General features: G+C 38.4%; 1 protein-coding gene and 1 pseudogene across 10 annotated transcripts in view; both read right to left on the bottom strand.

Moving 5' to 3' along the window:
- The window catches only part of CARMIL1 (capping protein regulator and myosin 1 linker 1), a 381,971-nt gene that overhangs the window by 128,519 nt on the left and 234,316 nt on the right, over positions 1-19,136 (bottom strand). For all 9 annotated transcript variants that reach the window (XM_081026679.1, XM_081026680.1, XM_081026681.1 and 6 more), the window contains 4 exons: positions 11,577-11,680; positions 8,647-8,724; positions 8,438-8,514; positions 4,267-4,371 (listed from right to left, as the gene is read on the bottom strand). In XM_081026679.1, coding sequence (XP_080882805.1) covers positions 4,267-4,371; positions 8,438-8,514; positions 8,647-8,724; positions 11,577-11,680 — 364 coding nt within the window. The remainder of the gene's footprint in view (positions 1-4,266; positions 4,372-8,437; positions 8,515-8,646; positions 8,725-11,576; positions 11,681-19,136) is intronic.
- LOC308487860 (translationally-controlled tumor protein-like) lies at positions 6,109-6,564 on the bottom strand (annotated as a pseudogene). Its single transcript has one exon. The product of its transcript is annotated as a translationally-controlled tumor protein-like (transcript).

Genomic DNA, 19,136 nt, shown 5'->3' with positions numbered 1-19,136 from the left:
CATAGTTAAAATGCGCAGAGGATCTGAAGAGACATTTCTCCAAAGAGGATAGACAAATGGCAAATAGACATAGAAAAAATGCTCAACATCACTAATCATCAGAGAAATTCAAATAAAAAGCACAATGAGATATCACCTCACCCCAGTCAGAATGACTATCATCAACAAAACAAGTAGTAATAAGTGTTGGAGAACCTGTGGAGAAAAAGGAACCCTCATACACTGCTGGTGGGAATGTAAATCCCTCTCCTGGGTATCTACCCAAAAAATCTGAAAACATTTATCCATAAAGACACGTGTACTCCAATGTTCACTGCAGCTTTGTTTACGGTGCCCAAGACATAGATGAATGGATAAAGAAGTTGTGGTATATATACACAATGTAATACTATTCGGTGGTAGAAAAGATGATATAGGAACATTTGTGACAACATGGATGGATCTTGAGAGTATAATGCTAAGCGAAATAAGTCAGATAGAAAATGCAGAGAATTATATTATTTCAGTGATATGTGGTATATAAACCAAAAACAACAAAAGAACAAGACAAACAAATGAGAAACAAAAACTCATAGACACAGACAATAGTTTAGTGATTACCAGAGGGTAAGGGGCCGGGGGGTGGGAGATGAGGGTAAAGGGGATCAAATATATGGTGATGGATGTAGAACTGACTCTGAGTGCTGAATAGAAAATGGGATTTATAGATGATGTAATACAGAATTGTACACCTGAAATCTATGTAATTTTACTAACAATTGTCACCCCAATAAATTAAAAAAAAAAGTCAACTGCATTTTTGCCTCCCGATAGCAGTGAGAAAATGATGCTGCAACATTCTTCTGTTTGATATGGGGCAGGTTCATCATAAATGCAAAATCCAACAGGATTCCTATTCCTATGCAAATAAACCAACACTCTCCCTAATTGCATACTGAAATTCAATTGTGTTCATCACAGAAAAATTTCATCCGCATCTGCTTGAGAATGGCTTTAATGTTTAGAATATTATTATGCAATTGTTACTAGAATAGCCAAGTGAAGCATGTTTTCTCTAAGGAGTGTATTAGTGAAGAAGTCAGGCTCCGGAGTATGCCAGGATGTGACATTATGTCTAAATGGCTTTATTAAAAATCCTACAGCGATAAGATGGATAAGGGTAGAACAGCACTTCAAATAAGGTACAAGTCTCAAGTTCAAATTTGAGAACAGTATCTTGCCAGTCTGTCAGCTGGTCACAGGAAACCAACCTGCCCTAAAACGGACTTTTTTCATCTGCATGCTGATGAGACTGGACTAACCATATGGATCCCAGCTCTCTCTCAGAGAATGAGTGGATTCCACTTTCACAAATCAGTCCTATAAAACCCAATGCCAATGAGCAGGCTTGAAACAAAAATTGCACACCTGCACACACATCCATTAAATACCACTGAAGGGACGAGGCTCTCAACTGGGTCCTGTAAGGAATACAGATGAGTAAGAGAGGGCTCCCTCTCCAGCAAGGGCAACAAATGTGTGCAAATAACTGATAGAAAACAGGTGGTAGTAAGTCCTAGAGAGTGGAACCAAGGCACTTGCTACCTGGGAGTGACCGACCACCTGTTCTCAATGTTCCAAAGGAATGACCTCTAACCTGCCTGCTCCAAAAGTACCCCAGCGTGAGATGGGAAGTAGGGAATAATGTCATGCCAGTCTCTGATTTCCCCTTCCACTGATTCCCTGGCCTCCTCCGAGAAGAACGCTTGCAGTGGGCATGGAGCGCAAGAGCTTGGCTGCTTCCTCCTATGAAAACCACTCTCGTTGTTAAGAGTATGGAGGGAGCATTTGTCTCTTCATCCCTTGAATGCAGTTCACTAGGCCCTTATTCTAAACACTGTCCTGTGAGAAAGGCTGAGCATATCTCATCTGTGTGCATGCTTCTGTTTAATTACTTATTAAAGTGTTTCTCTTTTCCTAAAATGTGATTTATTTTCTCCTTTCTCTCTTGTTGACCTCCATCTCAAAGCCCACTTCCCAGGAAACCCAACCTACAAGGACTTTGGAAAACTTACTCAGCTTCTCTGAGCCTCAATTTTCTCAACTATAAATAGGACACGGGGGCAGATGGGTGGCTCCGTTGATTAGAGCACGAGTTCTGGGCAACAGGGCTCCAGTTCAATTCCCACATGGCCCAGCGAGCTGTGTCCTCCACAACTAGAATGAAGTCAATGAGCTGCTGCTCAGCTACTGGGTGGCCAGATGGCTCAGTTGGTTGGAGCGCGGGCTCTCAACCACAAAGTTGCCAGTTCAACTCCTCCAAAGGATGGTGGGCTGCGCCCCCTGCAACTAACAACGGCAACTGGACCTGGAGCTGAGCTGTGCCCTCCACAACTAAGACTGAAAGGACAACTTGACTTGGAAAAGTCCTGGAAGTACACACTGTTCCCCAATAAAGTCCTGTTTAAAAAAAAAAAAGTTTAAGAAAAAGTAACTATAAATAGGACACTTTCCCATAACTGTTGATAAACCTAATAGTGACAGTTCATATATAAGCACCCAGTCAGTGTCCAGCTTAGGATCATGTTTTGCAAGTTCCCTTTCCATCCCCACCCCTCACAGGTCAACCTGAGTACCTCAGTTTGTTACATCTTTTCAAATTGTATCACATTAAATGTATGTATGGAATATTGTTTACAGAATCTTCAGCCAGGAAGTCTTCTTCCTCACATTAAAATTTTTACTGAATAAAATACAGACCTGAAGAGAATACTGATTTAAACATTCCCATAAATTAAACATTCCCATAAATCACCACAGGCCACACAAAAGATTTAACAATTACAAAATTGACACATAATATTTACAAATCTGTATCTATAATAAAGTACAGTAAATGCAGTGTTGTTGTGATATGGAATATTCTATACAATCAATTATGCTAATCAGTGAAGAACTACTCTGTATTTTACAGGAATCAATAGCATAGAAAAAATTAGATCACCATATACCTATCACGAAAACCATTTTAACATGCCAATTTCCTGTTGATATACTATAAGGGCAAAAATCAAGTCTGGTTTTGCTTTCTACTTAGTGCCTTCCTGGTATCTAGAATATTGTAAATGCTCAATAAATATCAATTGAATGAACAAATAAGTGAGTAGGAATAAATTATAATGGTCCCCCTTTAGAATATTGATTTTGATAGCATTATTAATATCCATACAAACAGCCTAATCATGAGGCATTTACTATTTGCAGCTGTTACATTTGGAAACCTCTAATACATTAATTCAGTGTTTAGAAGAAAAAGGCCACCTATAACGTTAAGGTTTTTTTTAGCACTTGACTGGATCTACTGTTCTTAAAGCTATCCATTGTTTTAGTCATATGGTACTATGTGGAATACTGTAATCAAAAATTTCATATCTCTCGAAAAAAGAAAAGGTAATTTACAAATTAGATGAAGATTAATGTCCTAGTAATATGGATAGCAGACATTGATTTTAACATTTCATATAAATTACCTGGGGAAAATTAAATGCTGATTTACATGTAGGCTAAGGGAAAAATAAATCTGTGCACATTTGAACATATTTGACAATGTGCATATTCGTAACTACTTGAAAATATGTTTTTTAGACTCAAAGAGAATTTGATTCTACAGCCCTTTTAATTATTTCTGGGAATGGTGAACAGAAATTTCAAGGATGACAAATTATGCTCAAACCTTAATTTAGCTAAAAAGTTTAACTTCACCACTATACCTACACTAGAGTATTAACCCATAACATAAGTTGGCTGCCAAGTAAAAAATACCAAACACATAGCCTATTTCGACCTAGGTAATTCAGAAATCCAAAACTGACTTTGTTCCACACGTGTGGATAGAGTTTGATTATTACTGTTAGTAGAAATATTAGAATAAATATTGATTTAAAAAGACACAAAGATTATACCTATTAATAAAATGACTAAACAGGGGTTAATATAATAAGGCAGGTTAATATAATAAAACCTGGGTGCACAATTTTTACACAAGATCAGTCATTACTGTCAAGGTCACAAACCAAGGAAGATTTCTTTTTTCATATAACATGCAATAATATCAACAGTGCACAATATACTCAAAAAGAGTTTGATTTCCTTTTGTGCTCCAAAGTAAAAAGACATTTTCATCTGCTTTGTCTGTCTTAGGATTACGTCTTTTTCCTTTCCCTCAAGCACATTCATAATAACAAGTTGAACTTTAAAAGCTCTGGAGAAAATGAATTAACCACTCACTTTAAGGGCTCAGGAGACAGTTTTGTGCCTGAAAGGTTGATGTGCATCAAAGCCAGAGAACTACTGAAAAACTGCTTGAAAGACGGAGGTACTTCTTTTCCTTTCCTGAAAAACAAAATACAAGAGTCACCCTGACAGTTACACTTCCAGCTCAGCACCTGACTTCCAAATTGGCAAAAGTATTCTACTGGTTATTCAGATACTGTGAAATAATCCATGAATCAGTTATATTTTCAGTAGAAAAATTAAAGGTAAAAAGAAACAAAATGTCTGAAAGCTAAATAAATTAATCCAATACAATTAAAGGAATGATGTAAGAGAAGTTAAGACATCACATTCAGTCCTTGAAATAATTTATTCCTTTCTTTGTAGCCAAAGAACTCATTGTGTTTTACCTATAGAACTTCACAAAACTCCATGTTTGAGTAATTAAGAAATAGGAGGTCAATAAAAATATGTTTCTCAGCAATTTAATGAGCTTTCCTACTGAGTACTATTGAATGTTAAGAATAGCTACCTGCATTTGGCAATATTTTTATATGCAACAATGTCTCAGATACAACAAGACTGTGACCTGATGTCAAGCTGAGGACCTACACAGAAAGTCTGATTGGCATGAAGCCTGCATGGCAAATTTCCTGCTCAGCTCTTACATCTATACCACAAATCTAGTCATTCCTGGCCAAAAAATAGAATAGTTAAAGACAAAACTCCAAAAAGAAATGGCTATAACCTCCAAATACATCTCCTTCTATTACAGTGGGAAGTAAGTAGATCGAATAACACAGCCCTGAAAGCAAGAAAACAGAGTCAACACCACACTATGAGGGTTTAAGAAAAACAAGATTTCAGAATCAAAGCTGGAAGGTAAGCACTTTGCCTATTCTGTTCTGAGAGACTTGATGAAAAGATTGAATAAGTCACTTTGTGTAAAGCACTTAGCCTGAGGGACAGTAGACACTTATTTAATAATTGTTACTCATGTTCTGTGGAAAGATTCACAGAATCTCAGGGCAGAGGCCATCTTAATGGTCTAGCTCAACCACAAAAGGTTCAACAATATTTAACGTACTCAGGTTCCAGAAAACCTTCAATATTTGAAAAAGGTTTTAAAACGGGGCATTTTCAGGCCATTTGAGAAGAAACATCTAAGCAATAAGAATCTCTGTCTAAGAGGATGAAAAATAAACTTAAAAGTAAAGAGAACTCTGATAGAATATATATTAGACGTTTTCAACAACTCTGGTTCCAAACGTCGAACAAAATAAGTATATCCCCATTCATTTTTTGATGAGCAAATGTTATTTTTTCCCCAAATTTTATTAGTCTCTTTTTATTCTTTTGGTAATCTCTTCCAGAGTTAACTACTTCCATTTGTAGGTGATGAAATGTCTAAGGAATCCACTTCAAATGATGGCTGTGCTCTGAGCACCGTCCTTCCCTTCACTTCAACTCTGAATGAAGACTTTTGATCCTTGTTTTTTCTATTCCAATCTCAGAAGTAGTTTTCACTGTAGAAGTTATCTGAAGACAGTCTTCTGATTTATGGTAGTGGTCTACAACCAGGCTCTAGCTTCTCCAGGAACACTACACAGGATAGATTTAAATATGTATTAAACTAAGGGGCATTCTCTCAAATGAGTTTAAATGCATTTTATTTGCAGACAATGTACATGACATGTTTTTCTTAACAACAGTGCCTCCACTCCAAGTAAGTCAAGGTCAAAATAAACAAAGAGCTCAAGATAACATCAGTCCCATTTGTCCTAGTCCTGGTGTGTGGATGAAAAGCAGCAACCAGTTATGATGATGACAGGTGATGGATCCCAACCGCCAACTGTGTTAACATTTTTCCATTTCTAAACCACCCTTAATCGTTTATGGAGTCACACCATCCTCACGGTAGTCCAGCAGAACAACTGTGCCATCTGGATTCATGTTTTCACCAATCAAGAAGTGGTAGTTTCTGGAATTTACAAGGATGTGCTTGATTTGTTCCGCAGCCCCTCATCTCTGTTCTTCAAGTTTCCCTTTGATTGATTTCATGTAATCTTTGATGTACTTCTTGTAGGCTTCTTTTGTGAAGCTGGTTTCCTGCAAATAATGGTTCATGACGATATCAACAGCAGTGACTACTGTGCTTTCAGTACCTTCACCCTCGGGGCCTTCAGCAGAGGCATTTTCACCACCGAATGAATAATCAATGTTACCCATTGTCCTACTGACCATCCTCCCTCCACCTCCAAGCACAGCCTGTCAGATCCTGTAGATGTCAGAGAACATCTCATCATGGCTAATGAGGTCTGGGTGGGTGAATGATCATGATGGTGGCTGGGAGGAAAGGACTGCGGTGCTGGCTTACCAGGAGCTCAGAGGAAGCGCTATGCAGCCAGAGCTGCGCTTGCGGGGAGCAGGGAACAAACGAAAAACTTAAATTAGTTTTTATAGTTCTCTAATTACTTTGTCTTGGGGTTGACTGTTCAAAGTTTCCAAATATTCACTGCCCCTTTCTGAGGGACGATGATGTTCCTCACCCCACTGATGGCTGGCATGTCCATGTGAGTCCCTTTGGCCAAGAAGACATCACATATAGCAGAAGTGATATGTGTAACTTCCAGAGAGAGATTTTACCTGCCAGTACATGCATTGCCATGATTCTTCTTCCTCTGAAACATGACTGTCAGTGTTTTAGATAGAGACTACTCTGCCTCCCAGAGTGAAGACCATATAGTCAGCCCACAAGGGACATGTCACAAAGCTACTGTTGCTGAGAGCCATGGAAATGTGGCTGGGCTGGGAGGCTCATTTGTTACTGTAGAACAACCTAGCCTACCCTGAGTGATACACTTATGAAATTATCTGTGAACAAAAGTATGAATAGACTGGCTGACAGTCTACAACTCACTGTAAATGCAGCAATTGCAAGACAGTTACTAAGGGCTTTCCATGATTATGTCTAAGTAAGGTACCAGGTACTAAACAGTTTAATCACAACCTTTCATTTGGAAGACAAGGCAGTTTGTTAGCACAGTTTTGCTCTACAAGTTTAATAGCTTTATTGAAGACCAGTCATCACAGAATTACAGTATTGTGAACTCAAAAGAGCTGATTATATGAATATCTTTATAGTGTGATACTGCCCTTATTCAACTCAGTTCCTTATGCAACTCAGTTCCTTATTCAATCACAGCTCCACCGAGGCATGGCTTTATTAGCTGCCTTCAAATACATGAATTAACTGGTTGGTGGTCTAAATACCCTCGAAATAAAGTGTCTTAGAAAATTCTCAACTTTTCTGATCTTATTCTATGGAGGTATTTGTGGCATATTTTTGCTATTGCAAAGATTTATATCACTGTTGAAATAATGGTCTAACAGCACTTTAAAATACAAAATAATTCATTTGTGAGGCACTACTATAGAATAAAGCATACTGAATAATTGAATTTTCCAAATAACCGAGGGTGACCCTTTGAGTATGAAAGCTTTTAAAAAGTTAACTAGTAAAAATGGAGGTATTTCTAATATTAAGCAACTCACCAAGTTATTAAAGAGTATATAATGACTAAAATATTGTTTATGACTTATGATCATAATTATGAATGTTAAGTGTTGAACTGTGCCAGGATTGCACACTTATATAACCCATGTACTTTCCATAATTCTTTATTCTCCCTCCATTTTAAGTTGCTGCTGCTTGTGAACACTTGCTAGTTCTATTTTTTGCTCTATTTTGCCAACAAGTCCAAGTCAGGAAGGTAGAAGCAAGGTACTCAACTTCTACAGGTTAAAATGCATGAATTTTGGGATGACTATTTTCTTTGCTCCCCAAAGATAGTTTACATTTACTTTCAAGTTCATCTTTGAGTAACACCTATAGAAGCTTCTAAAAGAGTCTATACTATATTGAGAGAGTACCTGTCCACATGTGAGAAATAGTACATTATTATATAGTTCACATAGGCAGGCTGGAGTTATTGATAAGAACATCAAACTGTGGTGAAAAAAGGTGCAACAAAAACTTGAACTTTCCAGGCCTAGGTATCCATAGATAATGGGTTTAAGGCCATCTTCAACATTCACCCTTTATCACTCTTTTTTCATATCACTATAACTTTCTCTGAGAGAAAGACACTTCTAGGTGATAATGATAGCAGGACTAAATTCATACCGGTGAGAAAAGACAGTTCTGGAGAGATTGAGCACAGCTAGATGTTGAAGGCATCCACGGAGAAGAGCGCCACAGACCTAGAAAGAAATAAGGCACTCTTATTTTCACATATTTCTACGTCTAAGAGAATATTTTATTACAGAGAAAACTCTTTGAATCCCATCTAAATAGCTGTTCTGAGACTCCCAGAGCAATATAAAAAACATTACCATGTCCAGGGAACATTCTGTGTTGGATAAATCCAGATGAGCAATGGCATTTGGCTGGGCCAAAAAATTGTACATGTACTTGAAATAAAAACAAAAAACAAATATATTAGGATCTAGAAATACACATACAGTGCAAGTTAATATTTCAAAATGAAGTTGCCCAAATCCTCCCAGAATCATTTTCTATTCTTCCCAAGAGGACTAGCAGAATTTTATGTCATTCATTACCTTTGTTGAGAGCAAAAAATCCAAAGAATATTTAAAATAAAATTATGTTTAAGTTAAAAAAAAAAAAAGCCAAGTGGAATCTTGGCTACCAAACTGCCTTTTTGTTACACATGACTTAAGTTTTCCTGATTAGTTCCATTTTTATAATTTTGGAACAGTGCTAATTAATTTTACCTGTTGAGATTGAAATACCACCTGAATGGCAATCATGCTATCAAAATGCTAATCACTTTTGAAAGTGTTCAAGAAGCCAGTAATTTGAATTTGAACCATAAGATGGTCTCAGGCTATATACCCTTCTGTCCAACACAATGATTTTTCTATCCTTAGTTACTTCCAAAATCTAACAAGAAAAGGACTGTCAGTACTATTAATTTTGTTTTGGCTTTTTTAATCTCACATATAGCTAAGACACTTGAGGTTTCAGGGGGTCACAATGCCTAAAGTCTCCCCTTATTCTTGTGCCACATCAAAAAAATAGTAAAATTAACAGCTCTTTTTTATTCTCTAATTGTCCTGTGTGAGTAGCAACTGCCAGAGTCCACCAATAATACATGGAGTCCAAGCTCCTGCTACCAGACAAATAGCTAAATTCCCTTGTGCTTCAGTGGATGCCACCAGATACTTGCCAAAACAAACACACTAAGATGTCCCAAAAGTAAGTGTAGCAGCTTACCGTGTTTCCCCAAAATAAGACCTAGCTGGACAATCAGCTCTAATGAGTCTTTTGGAGCAAAAATTAATACATGACCCGGTTCTACTCTACTCTACTCTACTCTACCCTACCCTACCTTACCCTACCCTACCCTACTCTACTCTTCTTTAAACACCCAGTCTTATATTAAATTCAGAAGAGCAAAAGATTAGCCTGGAAATACTTTAGAATAAAGTATTCACACAGGATGGATTGTATCAAGAAAAGTTCTGACTCAGAAAAATAATTTTGCTCCCATTTACCTAAAGATCTCTGCTTCTATCTTTGCCTGGCACTGTGGTTTTACACCAGGCCACCAACCGGGGGAGCTCTCATCACCTTCAAGATCCTACTTGGGGGCCACTTCCCTGGGAAGAGGCAGACCCCTCAAGGCTGCTCGCCCTGAAGACTCAGGGCCAGGTAAGTCCCTCCCTGCACCCACTGCATGGCAGCCTGTCGGGGGCTGGAGCCCATCCTCATCCAGGCCTCACCCACACCCCTTCTCAAAAGGCAAGCTGGGACAAAGACCCACTCCCGGACTTTATTTTAGCAGTCTTATTATTTAATCTTCAGGCTCTTTCATCACTCTCTCTATTCCTCTAGTTTGTCACTGTAATGTTTTGGTGGTTTCACATTGGACATCCTTTCAACTTGGGAGGGAGCAGATTTATGAGTCATCAGTGAAGGTGACAACTAAAACTGGACAATGCATTAAAAGTCATGGTGAACCAGGAAACGAGCATTATTTAAATGATTTCAAGTATAAGGGAGAGGGAGAAATTACCAAAAAGACTGTGGCAACATTCCCTGCCTTACAGGGAAAGGAAAACATTAGAGAAATGAGAATAAATCCCACAGTGCTTTTCACTTCCATAAAAAAGTGGAATGCAAATTAAGATCCTTCGATGATACCCACTTGCTGTAGGCCCTACTGGTAAGAAAGCATTTTTTCTCAATCTAATCATGTGATCACAGAGGGGACCACTCACCACATCTGGAAATGAGATCAGATTTAATTCACTGTATCAATAAGACTTACCAAACATTTATTAATGTATTACCAATTCAGCTGCATGAAAAATCTTGTTAGCATTGGGGGGAAGCTTTTGCCTTCATACTCAAACTTTAAAGAGTGGTTCTAGTTTACTGTTAACCCTTCCCTCTCCCTACTGTATTCATGGAATACAGTACTGGAGTTTATCCCAATATTCCATTTCAATTGCAAACTACAATGTTTCCCCCAAAACAAGACCTAGCCAGACCATCAGCTCTAATGCTTCTTTTGGAGCAAAAATTAATATAAGACCCGGTCTTATATTATATTATGTAATATAATTATATTATATATAATTACAATTATATAATTAATATATTACATAATATAATTAATATATTACATGATTATGTATAATTATAATTATATGATTAATATATTACATAAGACCGGGTATTACATTATATTATATTATATTACATTACATTATATTATAAAGACCCAGTCTTATATTAAAATACGAATGGGTCTTATATTAATGTTTGCTACAAAAGATGCATTTGAGCTGATGGTCCGGCTAGGTCTAATTCTCAGGGAAACACTGTATATTAAAAGGAAAAAACAAAACAAAAACCACCCGTACTCCCAACAATATTAATGATGAAATAGTTTACATTTCCCATCTTTCTTATCAGGCAATTTTAACAGCTGCAATGTTTCTAAATTAAGAAAAAAATTCCTTCAGAAAAAGTATTTCCAAAGAAAACTTAAACTTCAGCAACGTTAAACGAGGGGGGTAAATCTATGTGACAGACAATATTTAATTAATATTTTGGGACAGTGCTAATTAAGGGAGGCTCTGGATTTTTTCTCTAAAACACTTCATAAGCTCTTAATGAATGATTTTAAGGTGTCTTGATAAAGGGAAATATGCTAGAAAGCTATGTTTAGAACTTATTCTAGGCTTATTAAACACAGCTTCTTTGAAGATGGCAGCAAGAGAGGAAAACCTACCGAGAGGTCATCTCCACGAAGGATGTTCCCTGAGAGGTCTAGATGGATGAGAGAGGTGGCAGTCAACGGGTTGGCACTGAGTGACTGAGAAAGGCTATTCACTCCTGAAACAGCAAGGAGATCCAGGTCAATTTCCACTCCAGAAAACAAAATGAAGTTTGTGAGTTTCTCTATGTGGCCCAGCAGCCTCATCAATTTGCTTGACTGAAGTTAACCATAAGCACTATACCTGAAAGGTAGATCTAGGATTATCTTTTTTTGACATCCCCTCAGGAAGAACAGGTTAGTCACAGACAAAACCAAATCATCAAGTAGGAGAAAGAAATGGAATCAGCTTCATTTTGCTCTACTTCTTCTGATGTGGATGGAAAGGATTTTACTTTGAAGTCTTAGAATAATTATGCAGGCAATTATCCTTCTCTTAAGCCTGCTAAGAGATTCTTGACACAGTACAGTATTTAAATGATGCAGGTACAAATTCAGATACTTTAAACTACTTAGTACTTAGGAGTTAATACAGGAATGCACTGCTCTACATAATGTAGTGTGCTCAAGGCAAACTTTAGATTGAAATGGATTTTGCAGAGAGAAAATGATCTGTGCACTATGCAAAAAGCAATCAAAAGGAAAAACGAATAATTAACACTCTACACACTATTTACATAAATAATATAAACGGCTCAAGTTAGAGTCAACTGAACTAAACTGGTAATTCCACTTTAGAAAACAAAGAATGAATACATGAGGAGGGCAAGACTGTTCTGTGAAGAGAGCCATTGTTCTACAGTGTTTCCCCGAAAATAAGACCTAACTGGAAAAATAAGCCCTAGTATGATTTTTCAGGATGATATCCCCTTAACAATAAGCCCTAATGCGTCTTTTGGAGCAAGACTTAATATAAGACCTGGTCTTATTTTCAGGGAAACACAGTATTATATGTGGGTAATAGGCCTGTGAGTCAGGGCCACGTGGTGGATGGCTTTTTAACAGGCTACTTCTTGCAATGGGGGAGGACAGACTTTAGGAGATTTTTCACTACAAAATGGGGGCCCAGAAGAGTCACTCAGTGGGTTCAAAGAGGGCATATACAGTATATCCCTGAGATAACAGGGATATGGGATATTGCAAAGCTCCTAATGTTTTTCCTAAAACCCCAAGGTTCTAAATTGTTTATTTTGGAAATATGGCTATTTCTAAAATGAGTGTACATAAATAATTTTGGTTTTCCAATTTTTCAGTAAAATTCTACTTGAATATCCCAGCCTGTCTCAACCACACTAATGAGAAACAGAAAAGGGGGTCTTTGTCCACACTCAGACAGGTCTCCACCAGGATAAGGGGACAGGTTCAGGCCTGCGAGTGGGGGCCAAAGAGGCACTCCAAGGAAAAACCTGAGGGAGAGTTATAAAGAACTGACTCCATGGTGAGTCTGATAAAGTCTCCTGAGTCATTTTTCTTTTTTTAAACAGGACTTTATTGGGGAACAGTGTGTACTTCCAGGACTTTTTCCAAGTCAACTTGTTGTCCTTTCAATCTTAGTTGTGGGGGGTGCCATTCAGCTTCAAGTTGTTGTCCTTTCCGTCTTAGTTGTGGAGGGCACAGCTCAGCTCCAAGTCCAGTTGCCGTTGCTAGTTGCAGAGGGCGCAGCGCCCACCATCCCTTGTGGGAGTTGAACCGGCAGCCTTGTGGTTGAGAGCCCACTGGCCCATGTGGGAATCGAACTGTCAGCCTTCGGAGTCAGGAGCATGGAGCTCCAACCGCCTGAGCCACCGGGCCGGCCCGTCCTAAGCCATTTTTCAAGGGTGACTTGGCATTTGGGCATGTAGAGACAGGGGTAGAGTGAAAAATATTTTATTTAACTACAAGGAGGAATTTCTTGGCCATCAACTCAACATTTATTAAGTGCTCATAAAACATTTATAAAAGGCTGGGGATATGGAGACATATGTAACTAAGACCCATTTTTTGCCCTCAAAAAGTTCAAAGATCATCAGGAAAGAAACAATAAACTCCAGGATGAAAACTCAGTGCTACATAAGGAATATATGTTCATTGTAACAGATCTTTATTTAACACCTACTGTGTACCAGGCATGGGCTTCTGAGACCCTAGGGCCACTATTTCACCCTCTAAAAGCTAGTCCCCTGGGAAACACAGGCAACTGAATAATCTGAATCCAGTGAAGTCAGGACTATCAAAGACATAAGAAACAAGAGCTTGGCAGGGAAAAAGGTGAAGATTCGAATAACTATATTAGATAAAAGAAACTAGCAATGGCCTATAGAAAAGTTTACTTTCTGGAGGTAACACCTATGATTGTTTAAATAGCTTACATGGAAGGAAGGAAGAAAGGAAGGAAGGGAGGGAGGGAGGGAAGGAGGGAGGGAGGGAGGGAGGGAGGGAGGGAGGGAGGAAGGAAGGAAGGAAGGAAGGAAGGAAAGAGAGAGAAAGAAAATGGCCAAACTTCCTTCAGTTTGTTCCATTACTAGTAGTACTAAGTATTTTGTAATGGAATAATTGAGTCCAAAACATATGCAAAATACCAGACTCATCAAGAAAACCATTTGTAAGACCATTTCTTTAGTGAAGTGTAACAAACCTCAAAAAATAAATTCCAAAATGAGCAAGTCAAATTAGTCTCAACAGCAAAACACTCCTGGACAAGTGCCAGCTCTTGGCAATTGTCCAACAGCTGAATAGAATTGGGGGAATAATGTTATCAGCTCACCTTCATGCTACTGAAACAGAATGAAGGGCTTCCTCCCCCACCTCATGAGCCCACATCCATGTGAGACCTGTGCTAATAAGCACATTAGCAGCAGGAAATTACAAAACTATAGGATGGAAAAAATCAGAGTTCTTACAACACAAACTAAACACAGATTTACACGCCATTCTGGATTTACACGCCATTCTGGATTCTGGCTGTCTAGTAATTCTGACCATCTTCATATTTATTATTGGAGTGTTTACAGCTGGAAAAAGGTGGTACCAGATGGCCCTGAAGTGACATAATCGGGCAGTCAGCAGAACATTTACTAGAAATCCAGAAAACTATGATTTTGCTAACATCTGAGGAACAGAAAGTGTATTTGGAGACAGTGTGGATGTCATGGGAAGATTTAACAAATTTATTCTTTAACTATGGAGCTACAAATACGTATATAAATATTTTTATAGAACTAAAATACAAATGCTAGTCAAATTCAACAAAACCTTAAAACTACAATTTAGGTCCTACATGACAGTGTGCAAGAATAATGAAACCTTTAAGAAAATAGGTTATTTAATAAAAACATTTCAAGATATACATCTTAAGAAGGACAACTTGACAGACGTCATCAAAATGGCGGCCTGAGGTGAGCCTCTGTAAAGCTCCCGTGAAATTTATAACTAATTGAACAACAATAACTCCACAAAAAATGCCCTGCACAGGACACAGGCAAGACGAGGAGGCCCACTACTGAATTCACCTAAAGGTGGGAGAATCCCACGAGCGGGGAGGGAGAAAATAGAGAAGTGCGGAGACTGAGCCACGCGGGCACAGGACACAGACCTAGCTCAGGGCTCTGAGCTCGCTGCATCCCGGAACTACCGCAGCTGCGGGAGAGGGAAGAACTCGGACTGCTAGGGCTCCGCTTATGGCCCATAGGGCTGAGGGGGCAGCATATAACACAGCTGAACCCAACGCTCACAGCTGAACCCAACGCTCATGGCTGAACCCAACACTCATGGTCTCTCACAGAGACCTCCGAGAAAAGGCTGAGGGAAGAAGGCTGAAAATGATGGTTTAAGCCCTCACTGCCGAGCAGAGAACAGAAGCCTTAGGCACTGAGACTTGCCAGCGCCTCCTACCCTCCCAGAGCTCGCCCCACCCCCAACTGCCAGGTACTAGAAGCGGAACAGTAGCAGTGTCAGATCAAAAGAACAGAATATTTGCTGTTCTGGGAACTGTGGACCGCAGACACGGATTCGCAGCACAACTAGTTCTGGCAAAGGGGAGGGAGCTGTGGTGGTGGTCGCCGCCATTGCTCTGGGCCACCTCTCACAACTGACCCCGCCCCTGACCCCACATATCTTGGTGGACCCCGGCAGGAGTAAACAGAACTGCTTAAACATACGGGCTCTGAATCTGGTGCAGAAAGAGCTTTGGAACTTCAAAACCTCTCCGCATCCACACAGGGATGTGGCGCCCTATGACCAAAGAGAACTGTTAACAGAGGAGAAGCCCGTCTCCCAGGATATTTCCCCATTTTGTGAGAAGCTGGAACAGTGCAGAGAAAACATAGCACTACTGTGTGAGAGAGGGAAAAAAAGGGTGCAGTCGGAGAGAAAATAAAACATTCCACCAACAAGTATTGGGAAACAAAAGAAAGACCTCTTCCTATCAACATGTTGCAGAAGTTACTCCTGTAGATGTCTAGGAAGAGAAATAATAAATCAGTAATTGCCATGAATAACCAAGGCAACAAGACAGCTCAGAAAAAAAGTGAAAATTCTCCAGAAAAGGAACTTAGAGATATGGAAATATGTGAATTAAATGACAGAGAATTCAAGCTTGCAGTTCTGAAAAAACTCAACGAGATGCAAGAAAACACAGAAACGCAGTTTAATGCACTCAGAAACGCAATCAAAGAACAACAAGAACATTTTACGAAAGAGACTAAATTTTAAAAAACAACCAAAGAGAATTTCTGGAGATTAAGAACTCAACAGAAGAAATTAAAAATGAAATAACCAGCTTAGTTAGTAGAATTGACCAGATGGAAAAAAGCATCAGTGACATGGAAGTTAGAAACCTGGAAATTACACAGATGAAAGAAAGAGATTTGAGACTTAAAAGAAATGAAACAACTCTACAAGAACTTTCTGACTTATTCAGAAAGAGAAATATAAGAATAATGGGCATACCAGAAAAAGAAGAAAGAGAGAAGGGAACAGAGAATATACTCAAACAAATTGTTGATGAGAACTTCCCAAACTTGTGGACAGAACTGGATCCTCAAATCCAAGAAGCAAATAAAACACCTAATTACCTCAATCCCAACAGGCCTTCTCCGAGACACACTGTATTGAAGATGTCTAAAATCAACGACAAAGAAAGAATTCTCACGGCAGCCAGGGAAAAGAAGACAGTAACCTACAAAATAAAGCCCATTAGATTATCATCAGATTTTTCAACAGAAACCCTACAAGCCAGGAGGGAGTGGAACCAAATATTCAAACTATTGAAAGAGAGAAATTATGAGCCAAGAATAATATACCCAGCAAAGATATCCTTCAGATATGAAGGAGGACTAAAGACCTTTCCAGACATACAGAAGTGAGGGAATTTTCTAATACATGACCTGCACTACAAGAAATAATAAAGGAGGCTATTCGACAACCATCAACAGGGACAATTTGTGGCAACATAAAAAGGGGGAGAGTAAAGGCCTGAACCAGAATATGGGAATGGAGAAAGTAAGCATGCTGAAGAAAATGGAATACTCTAAATATCAAACTTTCTTTTACATAAACTTAAGGGTAACCACTCAAAAAAATTCCAAAACAGTAATATATACTATAATAAAAGAAGAAACAGAGGGAAACATCACAGAATACCACCACATAGAAATAACAGACAACAACAAAGAGGCAAAGAAACAATGGAGACACAGCCTTACCAGAAAACTAAAGATAGAATGACAGGAAATCCTCACGTAACAATAATCACCCTAAATGTAAATGGCCTGAACACACCAATAAAAAGGCACAGAGTAGCAGACTGGATCAAACAACTAGACAAATCATATGCTGTCTCCAAGAGACACATCTCAGCTACAAGGAAAAGCACAGACTGAAAGTGAAAGGGTGGAAATTGACACTCTAAGCAAATGGTACCCAGAGAAAATCAGGTGTAGCCATAATGATATCAGATGAAACAGACTTCAGGGTGAGAAAGATAACAAGAGACAAAGATGGACATTTCATAATGGTAAAGGGGACTATACAACAAGAAGACATAACAGTCATCAAGATTTATGCCCCCAATCAGGGAGCACCGAAATATACCAAGCAACTACTAACAGAACTAAAGGGAGAAATTGACCAAAACACAATTATACTAGGGGACATAAATACATCATTGACAGCTATGCATAGATCATCCAAACAGAAAATAAATAACGAAATAACAGCCCGAAATGACACATTAGATGAAATGGACATTATTCACATCTATAGAGCACTTCATCTTAATAAATCAGACTATACATTCTTTTCGAGTGTACATGGAACATTCTCAAGGATAGACCATATTGGGACATAAAATCAGCGTCACCAAATTTAGGAAGATTGAAATCATACCAAGCATAATCTCTGATCACAAGGCTTTGAAATTGGATATCAACTGCGAAAATAAAGCAGGAAAAAACACAAATACATGGAGATTAGACAACACACTTTTAAAAAACGACTGGGTCAAAGAAGAAATTAGAGGAGAGATCAAAAGATACATAGAAACAAATACATCCTACCAAAATGTTTGGGATGCAGCGAAAGCAGTTTTAAGACGGCAATTTATATCATTACAGGCCTATCTCAAGAAACAAGAAAAATCCCAAATAAATAACCTCATGTTACAACTTAAAGAACTATAAAAAGAAGAACAAGTGAGACCCAAGGTCAGCAGAAGAAAGGAAATAACAAAAATCAGAGCAGAACTAAATGAAATAGAGAACAAAAAGACAGTAGAATAAATTAATGTGACAAAGAGCTGCTTCTCTGAAAAGATTAATAAAATCGACAAACCCTTGGCTAGACTCACTAAGAAAAGAAGAGAGAAGACACTAATTAACAAAATCAGAAATGAAGAAGGGGAAGTTATCACAGACACCAAGAAGTACAAAGGATCATCCAAGAATACTATAAAGGACCATATGCCACAAAATTCAATAACCTAGAAGAAATGGACAAGTTCATTGTCCATATAGCCTTCCCAGGCTGAACCATGAAGAACTGGAAAATCTAAACAGACCAATCACCAGTAATGAAATTGAATCAGTCATCCAAAACCTTCCCAAAAGCAAAAGTCCGGGACCAGATGGCTTCACTAGTGAATTCTACCAAACCTTCAAACAGGATCTAATACCAATCGTGCTCAAACTCTTCCAAAAAATTGAAGAAGAGACAGTACTCCCTAACTCATTTTATGAGACCAACATTACCCTGATACCAAAACCTGGTAAGGACAACACAAAAACGAAAACTACAAACCAATATCTCTGATAAATAGTGATGCAAAAATCGTCACCATGTACCAAAATTAATTCAAAATGGATCAAAGACTTAAGCATAAGACCTGACACAATAAACTGCATTGAAGAAAACATAGGTACTAAACTTACGGACCTTGGGTTCAAAGAGCATTTTATGAATTTGACTCCAAAGGCAATGGAGGGAAAATAAACAAATAGGATTATGTGAAACTTAAAAGCTTCTGCACAGCAAAAGAAACCATGTATAAAATAAAGAGGCAACCAACTGAATGGGAGAAGATTTTTGCAAACAGTGCCTCCG

This window comes from Rhinolophus hipposideros, assembly GCF_964194185.1.
Source record: "Rhinolophus hipposideros genome assembly, chromosome: 19".
NCBI classification, from domain to species: Eukaryota; Metazoa; Chordata; class Mammalia; order Chiroptera; family Rhinolophidae; genus Rhinolophus; species Rhinolophus hipposideros.
This window is presented reverse-complemented; position numbering and strand designations above follow the sequence as displayed.